The 13,709-nt window shown below is 53.7% G+C and overlaps 1 protein-coding gene across 2 annotated transcripts in view; it reads right to left on the reverse strand.

Annotated features, from left to right (window-relative positions):
- The window catches only part of USP12 (ubiquitin specific peptidase 12), a 105,189-nt gene extending 100,708 nt beyond the window's left edge, over nt 1-4,481 (reverse strand). Inside the window, exon 1 of one of the 2 annotated variants that reach the window (XM_047858638.1) lies at nt 4,466-4,481. Coding sequence is in view for 1 of the 2 variants with exons in the window: in XM_047858630.1 (XP_047714586.1) it covers nt 3,305-3,352 (48 nt within the window). In the remaining variant the exon portion in view is untranslated. Of the gene's footprint in view, nt 1-3,304; nt 3,693-4,465 lie in introns of those variants that run through there. The other variant, XM_047858630.1, reaches the window with a different exon arrangement.
- Between the last annotated feature and the right edge of the window lie 9,228 nt (nt 4,482-13,709).

Raw genomic sequence — 13,709 nt, forward strand, 5'->3', positions numbered from 1 at the left:
ACTGTCGGCACAGAACCCAGAGTGGGATTTGAACCCACACACCGTGAGATCGCGACCTGAGCCGAAATCAAGAGCCAAAGGCTTCACCAACTGAGCCAGCCAGGCACTCCTGAAAATGTATTCTTTCATGGACAAATAATAGCATGAGGTATTTCTAGAGATATGTTTGCAAATTTATTATTCACTGCAATCTAAACGTAATCACTCATGTAAGCCAGGCTATAACACTAACTTAAGAAAAACTGATTTTCACATGTTAGCAGAACAATGGTGATCCAGGGTAAGACGTAGCGAAAAGATTTGTTTTTAACAGCTACTTAATCCAAGGAAGGTATTGCCAATTTGCCCAGAGACCTTACGTCGACAAATGAAAAAAATTAGGTAAACTTCATTTTCTAGAACAAAATTCCAACTCATCATAAATATCGCCAGAGACGCTGATTCTCTGAGTAGGAAGCATCCTTCTCCTTCGGTCCAACTCCTCTTCCGTCTAACACTCCATACACACCCCCAACCTCATCCAGGCCAACCAAACTCACTTCCGCCAGACATGGGTAGGAGAAATGCAGGGCTCTGGGAAGCTGTTCTATTGTATGCAAAAGTTAGCCCTACACCAAACTGCAGAAATAAATGAGAGTCCTTCCCTGCAAGGCCTTCACAGTCTAATAAAGAGACAACAGAAAAATTTTCAGTACAGTAGGATTAATGCCACTGAGATTACAAAAATTCTGTGAAATTATACGAGGGGGAGAGGGTGAGGAGGGACAGGGGCAGGATTAGGATAAGGCTACCAGCTTGAGAGACAGGTATGCCCTCACCAGACAAGAGGTGAGAGTGTTCGAAGCTTAGCAAAACAGCACCTACAAAGGCATAAAGGTAAATATCTTTGCTTTTCTTGACTGTCAATTTTGTAACTCTCAGAAGATGGGTTGCAGCCTTCCCTCAAGAGATTATAGATTACTGTGGGGTGCTTGAGCGGCTCAGTCATCTGAGCGTCCGACTTTGGCTCGGGTCACGATTTCACAGTTCGTGAGTTCGAGCCCGTCGGGCTCTGTGCTGACAGCATGGAGTCTGGAGCCTGCTTCGGATTCTGTGTCTCCCTCTCAGTCTGCTCCTCCCCTGCTCCTGCTCCTGCTCTATCTCTCTCTCTGTCTCTCTCTGTCTCTCTCTCTCTCTCAAAAACAAATAAACATTAAGAAAAATTTTTTTTCTTTAAAGATTACAGATTACTTTGAGATATTTAGAATTCTTTTGGGAGTGCATCAGAATTTATTCAGATATGAAGACAGACACATCCAATTCTAACACTAGTTTTTGGAACAATCTTATTTGACCAGGCACTGATATTTCCCTATTCACCAGTAAGACGCACAAATACATGTATTAAATGCACTTGAGTGAAAGCCCTAGAAAGAGCTTAAGAGTCTAACATTCTTCGGGTCAGATGGCATGGCTTAGTGTTTGACTTGGCAAACCTCTTCCTCATTCTCCTAATCTAATTAAAGCATATATATTTATTGTTATGTTAACCTGAATATTGTTTGTGTCCCTCAACTAGAATATATACACTATGAAAAGCAGGGACCGCCCTGATCACGACTGTTCCCCCCAGCACTCAGCCAGTCTTGGCACTTAGCAGGTGCTAAGCATGTATCTGATATACTTGAGTGAACAAATGGTCAGTAAAAAGGAAACACATCGCTCCTGAAGCAATAGACTCTGACAGTGAACTATGACCAGACAATCTGTATAGCTCAGCAATCTGGCAAGATTATCACTTTCAAAGACTTAATTATCACATTCCTTCTGAAACAAGATAATTGGCATACCTAAAAATAATGAATCCAAAAGATCCTGGGGAATCGTTTTAATCTAGTCCCTTTAACATCACTGCTTTCCTAAACTGTATATTTATAAGAACAAACATCCATTTGGGGAAATGGATTCTTCAACGGTTCACTCTTCAATGATTTAATACTGTGCGATTTTAATCCCACCTGACTTCAGCCATTTTTTGTGCTGTTTCCCAGCGCGCAGTAGAGATTCTGCTTCTAAAGCATCTTTCCAATCTGATTCGCTGCTCCTTATAGAAAGGCATATACAATGTACTACTCTTAAGCCGAAGATTGCTTGGGGAGCTCCTGTATGCGATCAGGTGCACAAAAAGGGCCCGCAAGACACAAAACAGAAGGAAAGATTTCAGGAGTCTTTAATAACACAATCACTAGGCCCACGTTGCAAAGGGTAACTTTCTTTCCGTGAGGGCTCCCAATTATGATCCCTAGATGGTGGCTCATGTGCAGCTAATGGAACGAATTTGCCCCATCGCGTGGAAAACTGTGGCCCTTCTGGCCAATCACAAAAACAAGATTCAAACGCCCCCACGTTTTGCTTTAATGAATTCGGGACTTTGCAACAGGCATTAGCACTGGTCCCTTAAAGTCCATTTCAAAGCCCCCAACGAAACCCCAACAACGAGCCTGTACAGAAATACTTCCAGCCACACGCAGATGTGTCTGGTGTTATTAAAGTAAACAATCGACGGGAGAGCTTAAGCTGTTTTCAAGATTAACGTGGGTTCGCAAAGACGAGACTGCCACCTGGACACATGGCTGGAAAACGGAGAGCTCGTTGCTCAGCAAGAGCAGAAAATAGGAAAATTTTCAACAGCACTTATTTAAAGTTTCCACCTTCACACACACCCCCTTCCCCTGAAGCACCGGGTGGGGGCCGCGGCCTCGCCAGAGGCGCGGGGAGGAAATCTGCACTTGACTTCCGTCCTCTCCCGGCAGGAATGAGACCCTGCCTTCCTGCCCCGCGGACCCCCCACCCCCGCCCGGGGCCACCTCCCCGCTCCGCGCACCGCCAGACGGAAACGGAGAGGCGTCCTTCCACCTCCGACCCCGGCCGGGGGCCGCGCGCCCTCTGCCCGGGGTGCGCCTCGCCGCTCCGCCCCGGCGCCGCGGGAAGACTTGAGCAGTTGAGCCCGGGGGCGCCGACGACCGGTGCCCGCGCCCCGCCACGTCCGGCACGGTCGCCCCCGCGCCGGCCACCCTCGCGCCGCCCCGGCTCGCCGGGCGCCTCCCCGCTTCCCGGGGGGCAGCTGAGCCCCCGCGCTCCCCGCCCGCCGCCGTCCAACCGCCCCCGCCCGGGCCGCGGGCCCCCGGCCCCCGCGCTAGGCCCCGCGGGCCGCCCGGGCGAGGGGCGGGAGACGAGGGGCGGGAGACAAGGGCCGCGGCCGCCCGGCCGCCCGGCCGCCCGCGGGGGTCCCGGGCCGCCCCCGCCGCCCTCCCGCCGCACCTACCATGGTACAGATGGAGGCGAATTTGGAGACTGTCATTAGGATTTCCATCCGCCCAACGCCATCTTCCACCCAATCACAGCGGCGGCGGCGGGCGGGGGAGGAGAGGAGCCGGGCCGCCCGCTTGCACCGCAGCCCGCGGGCGGACCCCCAGCCGCCGAGGACCCACGCACCGAGCCTGCTCTGCCGCCGCTGCCGTCGTCGCCGCCGGCGCTCCGGCACTCCCCGCCTCGGGCCCCAGTCCCCGCCCGCCCGCCCCCGGCTCCTCCCCGGCGCAGGGCGCAGCCGCTGCCTCGGGGCCCGCGCCTGCCCGCGAAGCCGCCCGCCGTACACCCCGCCCTGCGCGCTGGGCAGCCTGCTCCGCGGCGGCCCTAAAGCCCGGCCAGCCCGACAGCTGCGCGGCCCAGCGGCGCGCCCCGCCCTCCCGCCGCGCGCTCCGACCGCCCCGCGCGGCCCCGCCCTCCCGCCGCGCGCGGCCCCGCCCTCCCGCCGCGCGCTCCGACCGCCCCGCGCGGCCCCGCCCTCCCGCCGCGCGCGGCCCCGCCCACCCCGCCGCGCGCCCCGACCGCCCCGCGCGGCCCCGCCCACCCCGCCGCGCACGCCTCTTCGGCTCCGGAGCGCGCGAGCCGGGGAACTCCGGCGCGGCCCCACCCCGCGCACGGCCGGACCCCGCCTCCCGCCCGCGTCCCGCGCGGTCCTAGAGCCCGCGCGCCGGCGGAGCTCGGGCGGCGAGAGCGGCGCGCGGGGAGCGTCCGCCCGCCGCTGCTTGGGCGGCGGCGGCCTGAGTAAGTCCCGGAAGGGACTGACCCGCCGCCTCTGCCGAGAGCGAGGGGACAGCCGGCCCCCACTGCCCAAACAGAAAACGGAGCTGATGGTCTGGATAATTCTGGGTGGCGTGGGAGGAAACGTGCTTCTGTACGGTTAAAATAACCCGATAAGCATCCCTACGTCCCAGGCACTTAACAAAATGTAAGGTGGTCTGTTTGTTTGACATATGTTGGGTCAAAACACCGTGACTTCGCGAAAGACAAATTAGTAAGATGAAAATGAAACTGTATATTTCGCTCCGTGAATTAAGAAATAAATAATGAGGAAAGGGAGCCAAGCCGCCTTCCCGCCTCCCCTGCTGGCCATAAATTTAGAGTATGTTTATAAATACAGTACCTAAATATATTTGTTCTGAAAGTTGAGTTCCAAAGCAGGGAAGATCTCAACCCAGCCGTGATGATGACGTTACCATAGACAAGTCTCGCAAGTGAGAAAAATGTCGTGTGAGAGCTACTTAAGCCGTGGCAGCTAAGGGTACAGTTCCTCTTTTGTACTTTGATAAAATACTCCGCGCATCCTGTTCCTCGTGTCAGGCAGCTCAGCTTTATTTCTTCCTACTTAAGAAAGTAGTTCAAGCTAGTAGGGTGACTTTATTATGTTAGAAAGGTTGCAACATTTCCCGATTGGTGAGCTGCCGTGATGGGGTGCTTTTGGGGGTTCCCCCATTTCAGTGTGGCCGAGGGCCTGAATTCAGATGAAGCTCAAAAATCAGATATGCCTTATCTAATGGTTCAAAGCATTCAAAACACAGCAAACAAAATTGAGGTGCAAAACAGATTTCTGGTACATGAATGCTGTTTCCATAGTGATTTCCTTTATAAGCTTGCCTGGGGAGAAAAAATTGCGAATAGAATATAGCGAAGTCCCCATAGTAGCTGGCCTGGTTCTCCAGGCACCTACTTCCACGGAAGCTGGGGCCCTCCCTCTTTGCCCTGATACCCAAGCCAGGGGCGAGGACCCTACTTTACGCCACCGCACACTCAGGTTTGCGGTGCTTGTCTCCCTGTCTCCCTGCCCAGACTCGGAAGAATCACCCACCCGAATTCTTTGTGTTCTGTTCTGCTTAGACCCCCAGGACCTACCGCTGTCACCAGGCTCCCAGACCCCGCCTTGTCTCTGTGGGTAAATGCCTGTCTATAACTCCTGTCCTCCTCAATTCCTATTCTGTTCCAGGAAACAGGTTTAATGTGCCAGAATTTGAGCCCACCAATACGCTTCTTCGCCCATGAATCCTAAAACGTCACAGGAACGAAGGCCACCAGCTTTACACATCATGTTACATGAGAACTGGCCTTTTTAAAGATAGATTCCTGATAGAATTGTCAAGAGTTGTGTCTAGGTGATGTTACAGAAGTCTAAATTCATGAGGGATGCCATAGATCCTAAGAGCAGAACTTCACAATGCCTTAGCCTCGGGTCGACTGGAGAGGTACGGATATAAAAAGAGATTCTTCTATGTGCTAGGCACTGCCCTGGGGTATTTCTTACCATATACGATACAGTTAAGATTTGACTGAAACACCACACTATTGTACCCAGAGCTTAGAAGGAGTCGTCTGGGTTTGGAACAGTTTTTACAAAGACCGTTGTACCTAGAGAAACATGAGTATGTGTATAACTGACTTGTTTGGGGGGCCTTCCTGAGTGCGGAAACTGCAAAATTTACCCAGGTAACTTCAAGGACCAAGCAAGTAAACAGCCCAGGGCCAACTTAATCTACTCGGTTTTAAATTTTTGAATATTTTTTTCATTTGAATAGTTTTACACAATCCTGCAAAGACCAGAACCTTGCAAGCTACTTCATATTTTTTGTTACTCATCTCGTGTCTAGTTAACCACGCGCCACCTCGTACAGGCATAGCACGGAGACATCGTGGGCTTGGTTCCAGACCACCGCAAAAAAGCAAATATTGCAATAAAGCAAGTCAAATTAATTTGGGAGTCTCCCAGGACATATAAAAAGTTCCGGTTACACTCGACTACAGTCTTTTAAGTGTGCAATAGCATTGTGTCTAAAAAAACAATGTACCTTAACTTAAAAAAATACGTGTATTACTATTGTTATATATTATATACATATATATGCATATGGCAATTTTGTAAAAGAAAACAATAAAGTTTGCCCCATTGACGGACTCTTTCACAATTTCCCTGTAGTGTCTCTTGCTGTTGGATAGAATTTCCCCCGCAGTAGAACCTCCTTCAAAACTGGAGTCCATCCTCTCACACCCTGCCCTGCTTTCACTTCTAAATCCCGTGTTGTCACGTCAACAAGCTTCACGGCATCTTCAGCAGGAGCAGAGTCCCATCTGGAGAAACCACGTTCTCTGCTCGGCGGCGAGAAGCAGTCCTCACCCCATCGCGTCCTATCACGAGATCGCGGCAACGCCGTCCACCTTCAGGCCCCACTTCGTCTAGTCCTGGTTCTCTCGCTGTTTCCACCACATCCGCCGGGATTGCCTCCACCGACGCCCCGAGCCCCCAGAGTCATCCCCAAGGGTGGGAATCACTTCTGCCAAACGCCAGCAGAGGTTGATATTTTGCCCTCTGCCCGTGCATAGTGGATGTTCTTAATGGCATCCAGAATCTAGAATGTTCTTAATGTTCTTAATGGCATCTAGAATCCTTTCCAGAAGGTTTTATTTGCTTAGCCCGGATCTATCAGAGGGATCACTACGTATGGCAGCTATGACCTTACAAAACCTACCTATTAAAATATAAGACCTGCGGGGTTTTGTACATAGCAGGGCTCTCGGGTGACCAGGTGTATTGGTCCGTGAGGAGGAATATTTTGAAAGGAATCATTTCTCTTAGCGGTAGTTCTCAACAGTGGGCTTCAAATATTCAGTAAACCGTGCTGTAAACAGACGTGCTGTCATTCGGGCTTCGGGGTATCGTCTATAAAGCACAGGCAGAGTCGATTCAGCATAATTCTGAAGGGCCCGGGGGTTTTTGGAATGGTCAGTGAGCACTGACTTCACATCACCAGCTGCCTTAGCCCCTGACAAGACAGAAGCTTTGAGGCCGGCCGCTGACTTCTCTCTAGCTGTGCAAGTCCTCAGTGGCATCTTCTTCCACTAGAAGGTCATTTCGTCTACACTGAAAACCTGTTGTTCAGTACTACCACCGTCGTTACCATCGTACCTAGACCCGGATACGTGGCCGCAGCTCCACACCGGCATTTGCTGGTTTACCTTGCGATTTTACGGCACAGAGACGGCTTCTTTCTGTAAAGGTCATGAGCCTTCGAACGTTTCTTCTGGCGCTTCCTCACCTCTCTCGGCCTTCACAGAAAGGATTACAGTCGGGTCCTCGCTGTGGATCAGGCTTTGGCTCAAGGGAATGTTGTGGCTGTTGTGATCGTCTCTCCGGAACACTCAGAATGCCTCCATATCAGCGATAACACCGTTTCACTTGCGTATCATTTCTAACACAGCACTTTAAACTTCCTTCAAGATTGTTTCCTCTTCATTCCCAGCTTGGCTAGTGTTTTTGCTGCAGAGGCCCAGCTTTTGGCCTATCTTGGCTTTCACCATGCCTTCCGCACTACGCTTAATCACGTCTAGTTTTTTTTTTTAAAGCAAACTTCTTTTTTTTAAAACGTTTATTCATGTTCGAGAGACAGAGCACAAGCAGGGAAGGGGCAGAGAGAGAGGGAGACACAGAATCGGAAACAGGCGCCAGGCTGTCAGCACAGAGCCTGACGGGGGCTCGAACCCACCAACCGCAAGATCATGACCTGAGCCAGGGTCTGACGCTCAGCCGACAGAGCCACCCAGGCGCCCCTCGTCACTTCTGGTTTTAAGTGAGAGACATGTGGCTTTTTCCTTTCATCTGAGCACTTAGAGGCCATTACAGGGTTACTAATTGGCCTAATTTCAATATCGCTGTGTCCCAGGGAATAGGGAGACCCAAAGAGAGAGAGAGAGAGGAGGAACAACCTGAGCAGTCAGAACACACACATTTATTGACTAAGTTCATCGTCTTATATGGGTGCCGTTTGTGGCACCCCAAAACAATTACAAAGTGATTGCGGGATCACTGATCACAGATCACCACAACAGATACAATAATGCAAAACGTTGATGTATCGCAAGAACCAGCAAAATGTGACACAGAGCCCATGAAGTGAGCCAATGATGTGGGAAGAATGGCCCCACCCACGACTGCCACAAACCCTCACAGTAAAACGCACAATGAATGTGAAGAGCAACAACATGAGTTGTGCTTGTGTATTTCTGGCTATTTGTTTTCTCCCTAAAGGCATCTGGATTTGTACCAGCTCACATAAATAAATGGAAGTTTGCTTGGGGGGAGGGGAAGGAAGGGGGGGGGAGGTGGAAGGAAGTGGGGGGAGGGGGGAAGGAAGTGGAGGGAGGGGGAAGGAAGTGGGGGGAGGGGGGAAGGAAGTGGAGGGAGGGGGAAGGAAGTAGGGGAGGAGGGAAGGAAGTGGAGGGGGAAGGAAGTGGGGGGAGGGGGAAGGAAGTGGGGGGAGGGGGAGGAAGTGGGGGAGGGGGAAGGAAGTGGGGGAGAGGAAGGAAGTGGAGGGAGGGGGAAGGAAGTGGGGGAGAGGAAGGAAGTGGAGGGAGGGGGAAGGAAGTGGAGGGAGGAGGGAAGGAAGTGGGGGGAGGGGTAAGGAAGTGGGGGGAGGGGGAAGGAAGTGGGGGGGAGGGGGGAAGAAAGTGGGGGGGAGGGGGGAGGAAGTGGGGGGGAGGGGAAAGGAAGTGGGGGGAGGAAGTGGGGGAGGGGGAGGAAGTGGGGGAGGGGAAGGAAGTGGGGGAGGAAGTGGGGGAGGGGGAGGAAGTGGGGGGAGGAAGTGGGGGGAAGGGGAAGGAAGTGGGGGGAAGGAAGTGGGGGGAGGGGGGAAGGAAGTGGGGGGAGGGGGAAGGGTGGGGCATAAGACATCTATAGTGACAGGTAATGCTTACTGAGGACTTTTCGATGCACCAACTTACCAGATCCTCGTAACAACGCGGTGAGGTAAGTGCTATTATTATGCCCATTTTCGAGGCAGGGAACCTGAGGCACAGAGTTAACGTTCCCTAGATGTTACAGTTGGTAAGCAACGGAACCAGGATTTGAACCCGGCTGCGAAGGCCACATTTGTGTCCGCTCTGCTCTCCCAGCTCACGGAGAAGAGCCTCCTTTCAATTCTAGCACAATGAGGCCGAGAGGCACTGATCTAATCTACGTATTACCTATATTACGCCGTATAGAATTCACTACGACCTACCTCCTGAGGCATTTTGCGACCTCCGTGAACGCCTGTACGGTCCTTAAAACAACGCCTGGCACTTCAGGAGCCGATCTTTCCCTTATTCCCCCCTCCTCACCCTCCCCCCCTCCTCCTCCGCCCCTCCCCCCCCTTCCCCTTCCCGCCTTCGTCTCCGGTCCTCCCCCCTCGGCCGCCGTGCTCGTCTCACGCACGCCTCCCCGCCGCGCCTCACACCGCGACGAGCTCGTGCCGCCTGCGCCTGCGGCCGGCCCTCGTCCCTGGAACATCCTCCGTGCCTCGCCCGGTCGCCTCCCGGCCCTTCCCGGACCCCACCCCCACCCCCCCCTCGGCGGGAGCCGCGTGACGACCGGGGCCTCGTCGGCGAGGCGAGCTCCGCCCCCCAAGCCCGCAGGGCAGGCGGGGAAGGCCGACCGGACGCGCGCGGCCGCCTGGGAACCGAAGCCGACGCCCGCCACGCCCGTGGCGCCTCCGGCCCCGGGGGCCCCTGAAGACACGGGGATGGCGACCCGCGGAGGGGTTCCGTCCTCCCCCGCCGACGCGACGGATTCGAGGGCTCTGCGGGCGCCTCGCCGACCCTCTCCGGGCCGCCACGTCCCGTTTGCACGTCCCTCTCCCCCAGTTCCCGCGAGAAGAGCCGCCGGAAAGAAAGACGGAAAGAAGACGGCACGTCCGCGGGGCTCCAGAGGGGCTCGCACGCCCGGGTCGCCGCTCTGGGCTTTCTCGTGGCTTCCGGGCTCCCCCCCCCCCCGCGGAGACGGCTTCTCCGGGCGTCAGGCGTCCGCCCCCTCGAGTCTGCAGGGCGGCGTTTTCCGCGCGCTTCGCCAGAGTTCGCCCGCGCGTCTGGAGCTCGTCAGGGCCCGCTTGGGCCCCCGCCCCGCCCCGGGATTTGACTGTCGCCGTTTGCCCCTCAGCACGCACCGGGCCTCCTGGCCACGCGGCCTCGGTCGGCCGGGGCGCCTGGCGACGCGTGGCGCCCCGCCCGGGGGGGGGGGGGGGGGTTCCTGAGATGCTCCCCGCCCGGCCGTCGGTTGACAGAACCGGGCGCGACCGCCGCCCCCTCTTTCCGAAGACCACCCTGTCAGGCTCGCCAAGCGGAGCCCCGTGGCCCCGACGCCAGGCTCCCGAAATCTATTTAGCACAAAGGAACTCGTGCCGGGTGCACCAGAGACGGTTCGCGGTCCCGGGGTCCAGGACGCAGGAGCGTCGGGGGGACGAGATGGAAGCGGGAGTTTTTCCCTGTGCATATATTTTTTGGATACTTTTGGGGGGTTGAATCACCGAGTGTGTAACTATTCCAAAAATTAGATAGATTGAAGATTTTTAGAGCTTCAGCAATATATTGACGCGACAACATGTATGTTTTTACATGTAAATGTTTATTTACTCTCGGGAGCGAGAAAGACAGAGAGAGGGAGACAGAGGGTCTGAAGAAGGCTCTGTGCTGACAGCAGGACCCCCGAAGGGGGGGTCTTGAACTCAGGAACCAGGAGATCATGACCTGAACCGAAGTCCAACACTTAACCAGCCGAGCCACCCAGGTGCCCTGATGTGACAATATTTTTTTTAATTCCTAGGCACAACCTAAAATTGTTTTCATCTCCGGGCGCCCGGGTGGCTCAGTCGGTTGAGCATCCGACTTCAGCTCAGGTCAGGAGCTTGTGGTTTGTGGGGTCCAGCCCCGCGTCGGGCTCTGTGCGGTCGGCTCAGAGCCTGGAGCTGCTTCGCCTTCTGTGTCTCCCTCTCTCTCTGCCCTCCCCCGCTCATGCTCTGTCTCTCTTTCTCTGTCAAAAATAAATAAAACATTAATAAATTTTTTTTTAAATCACCGAGGGCTTGTAGACAAAACAATGCCAATTTGTTCCCCTATGCTGAGTTCCTTCCTCCCCTGGGCACCGAACACACCGATCACTCCTATTATGTTGACTTGCCTACAGGTTCACCTCTTCTGCCGCCCGGTCTACTTCTCCAACCGCAGGGGGGGCATGTCTTATCTGTCCTTCCACGGATCTGCCCTCGGGTACCTGCTTCCCTGCCCATCTGCTTCAATACTTCTCCTTCACGGACCTCCCTGGTCCCAGGAGGCACGTTGACTCCTTCTTTTCCACCCGTGCTGACCCCTTGGATACAGTGACTCAGCTTTTGGATTGGCCTCTTGCCTTGGCACTTGGCCCCTACACGATTCAGCTTCCTGTATCTGCTCCCTGGCCACTCTCCGTCTGCCAAGCAGCTGAGGTCATTTTCCGCTTGTCACCATGTATGGGAATGGACAGCAAAAGCCGCCATCACCCGGTCTGGAAACTTCGGCATCATCCGTTTCTTCTGCTCCTCACCCCCTGGCCCTCCATGCAAGTTCATTCCACGGCAGCGTTACCTCGAGTATGTCCTTCCTTCTGAACCCACCCTTCCATGCTGCCTGAGATCAGGGGCCCATCCTCCCTCGGTGAGCCGCGGCACCGGCCTCCCGTCTGGCTGCTCTTTCGTCTGCATCCCTCCGGTTCTTTCTCTACATGCCCGGCAGAACTCTTGTCCCCAGATGCAAATCCGGTCACGGTGCTCTCCTGCTGAGAAAGCTCCACAGGTCCCGGATGCCGGTGGACCGAGTCGGAGTTCTTGGCTCACCAGAACAGGTCCCTCACACCGTATCCCTCACCCTTCACTGCAGCCACAGCCCGTCCTCCAACTGCACCACACTCCTCACTCCGACGCACCAGGGTGCTGGCCTTTCCGGGGTGTTTCTACCTCCTCGCCTTCTCCCGTGTTCCTCCTTCTTCCAGGACTGACCACGTGGCTTGGTTTGCCCAGAACGGTCTCTGCTTACAGGTGTCATTCAGTGTAATTATTAGGAGCCTCCCTTTCACTCTCCAAATGCCCTGGTTTGGTCAACAGATGACGTGGCCCCACTGCAGTTGGTCTGACGCTTCACCTGGAAAATGTCTGCTCATCTTCGAAGATCTGCTCCAAGTGCCGGAAGAAGCGCTGGGAAGCCTCGTGTGAGTTCCCTGGAGGAAGTCGGCTGCTCCTTCCGTGCCCCTCCAGCCTTGTGTGTGTAATTCATGACAGCGTTAACCATGGTCTATTACTAGAGACTTGTTTGTATGTCTGTCTTCCTTGCTAGACTTCTTGAGTCTTGTGTACTTTTGCATCCAGAAGAGTCCCTGACAGGTGGTAGGTGTTCATTTACAGTTTGCTGAAGAGGAATGAGAAAAGGAATTCGCGAAATGTTTATTAAGAACTATGTGCCAGGCACCATTCTAGGTTCTTTGGCAAGACAGATGAACATCCACATTCTCGCAGAGTTTACACTTAGTCGGAGGAAACAGACCAAGTGGGTTTCTGAACAATATACTGGTGAGAGTGTAAGTACGGGGTTGGCTGTAACTAAGCAGGTTCACCCCTGGAGCTCAGGGTGGGAGTCAGCTTCCCTCGAGGCACTGGGCTGTCTGAGGGATGGGGGGCCCCCCCGGCCGATACAAGGATTCAGTCAGAAGGGAAGAAGCAAAGAACAGATTCAGGTAAACAGTGTCCGTGTGGGGCGGGGACTGGCAGAGTAATTCACTTCCACGCCACAGCTGCCTCCGGTAATGTCTCCCTTCAATCCTGTCAGGGTGTCTCTGGGACGGTATGTTTAATCTCATTTGAATATAATCCAGAATGTTATTGTGAAGTCTTGGATGAAAGGCTCCCCTGGCACACACGACATTTAAAGCCTGTTGTTCATCTTTGTTCACGGACAAGATGGGTCAACCTTGTCATGAAAACTTTCCTTGACCACGGCTGCTCCAACTTTTGCATCAATGGTGTTTCTAGTCATCGTAATATCAAATCTGTAGGAAAAAAACATACCCACAGGAACTGTTACCATTCAAATATTAAAGTAAAAATAGATCTACAGGCATGAAAATGACAATACTATCTATTCCATGGACATAGTTCTGATAGAAGCAAGGCACCCAGGGACACTAGCTCCAAGAGAGATCTCTTTAGGGTTAGGCCCCAGCCTGGAGAGCCCTAAATACCTTTCCTCCTGGGTCCATAATTATGGTCTGAGAAAGTCTCAATCCTACCAAAGGCACATCAAAGAAAATTTCTTCAAATTGTTTGTTTCCTCATGAGATGATGGAGTAACAAGTTTATGGATGAGACTATCAAGTAGACGTGTTGATGATGTTGATAATGAAATCGGTTGGAGAACATGCAAACTAAATCAGAAAATACTGAATGAAAATCCTTCTGGGCTTTTTCCTTTGAACGCCTAGGTCAAAGCCACGCATGCCGTTTTCTGCAATACTGCACCAGGGTTCCAATGAGGCGAAACCCGCTCAATCCGCGTGATCCGTTATCTGT

The sequence above is a fragment of the Prionailurus viverrinus genome, chromosome A1 (genome assembly GCF_022837055.1).
Source record: "Prionailurus viverrinus isolate Anna chromosome A1, UM_Priviv_1.0, whole genome shotgun sequence".
Classification (NCBI taxonomy): Eukaryota; Metazoa; Chordata; class Mammalia; order Carnivora; family Felidae; genus Prionailurus; species Prionailurus viverrinus.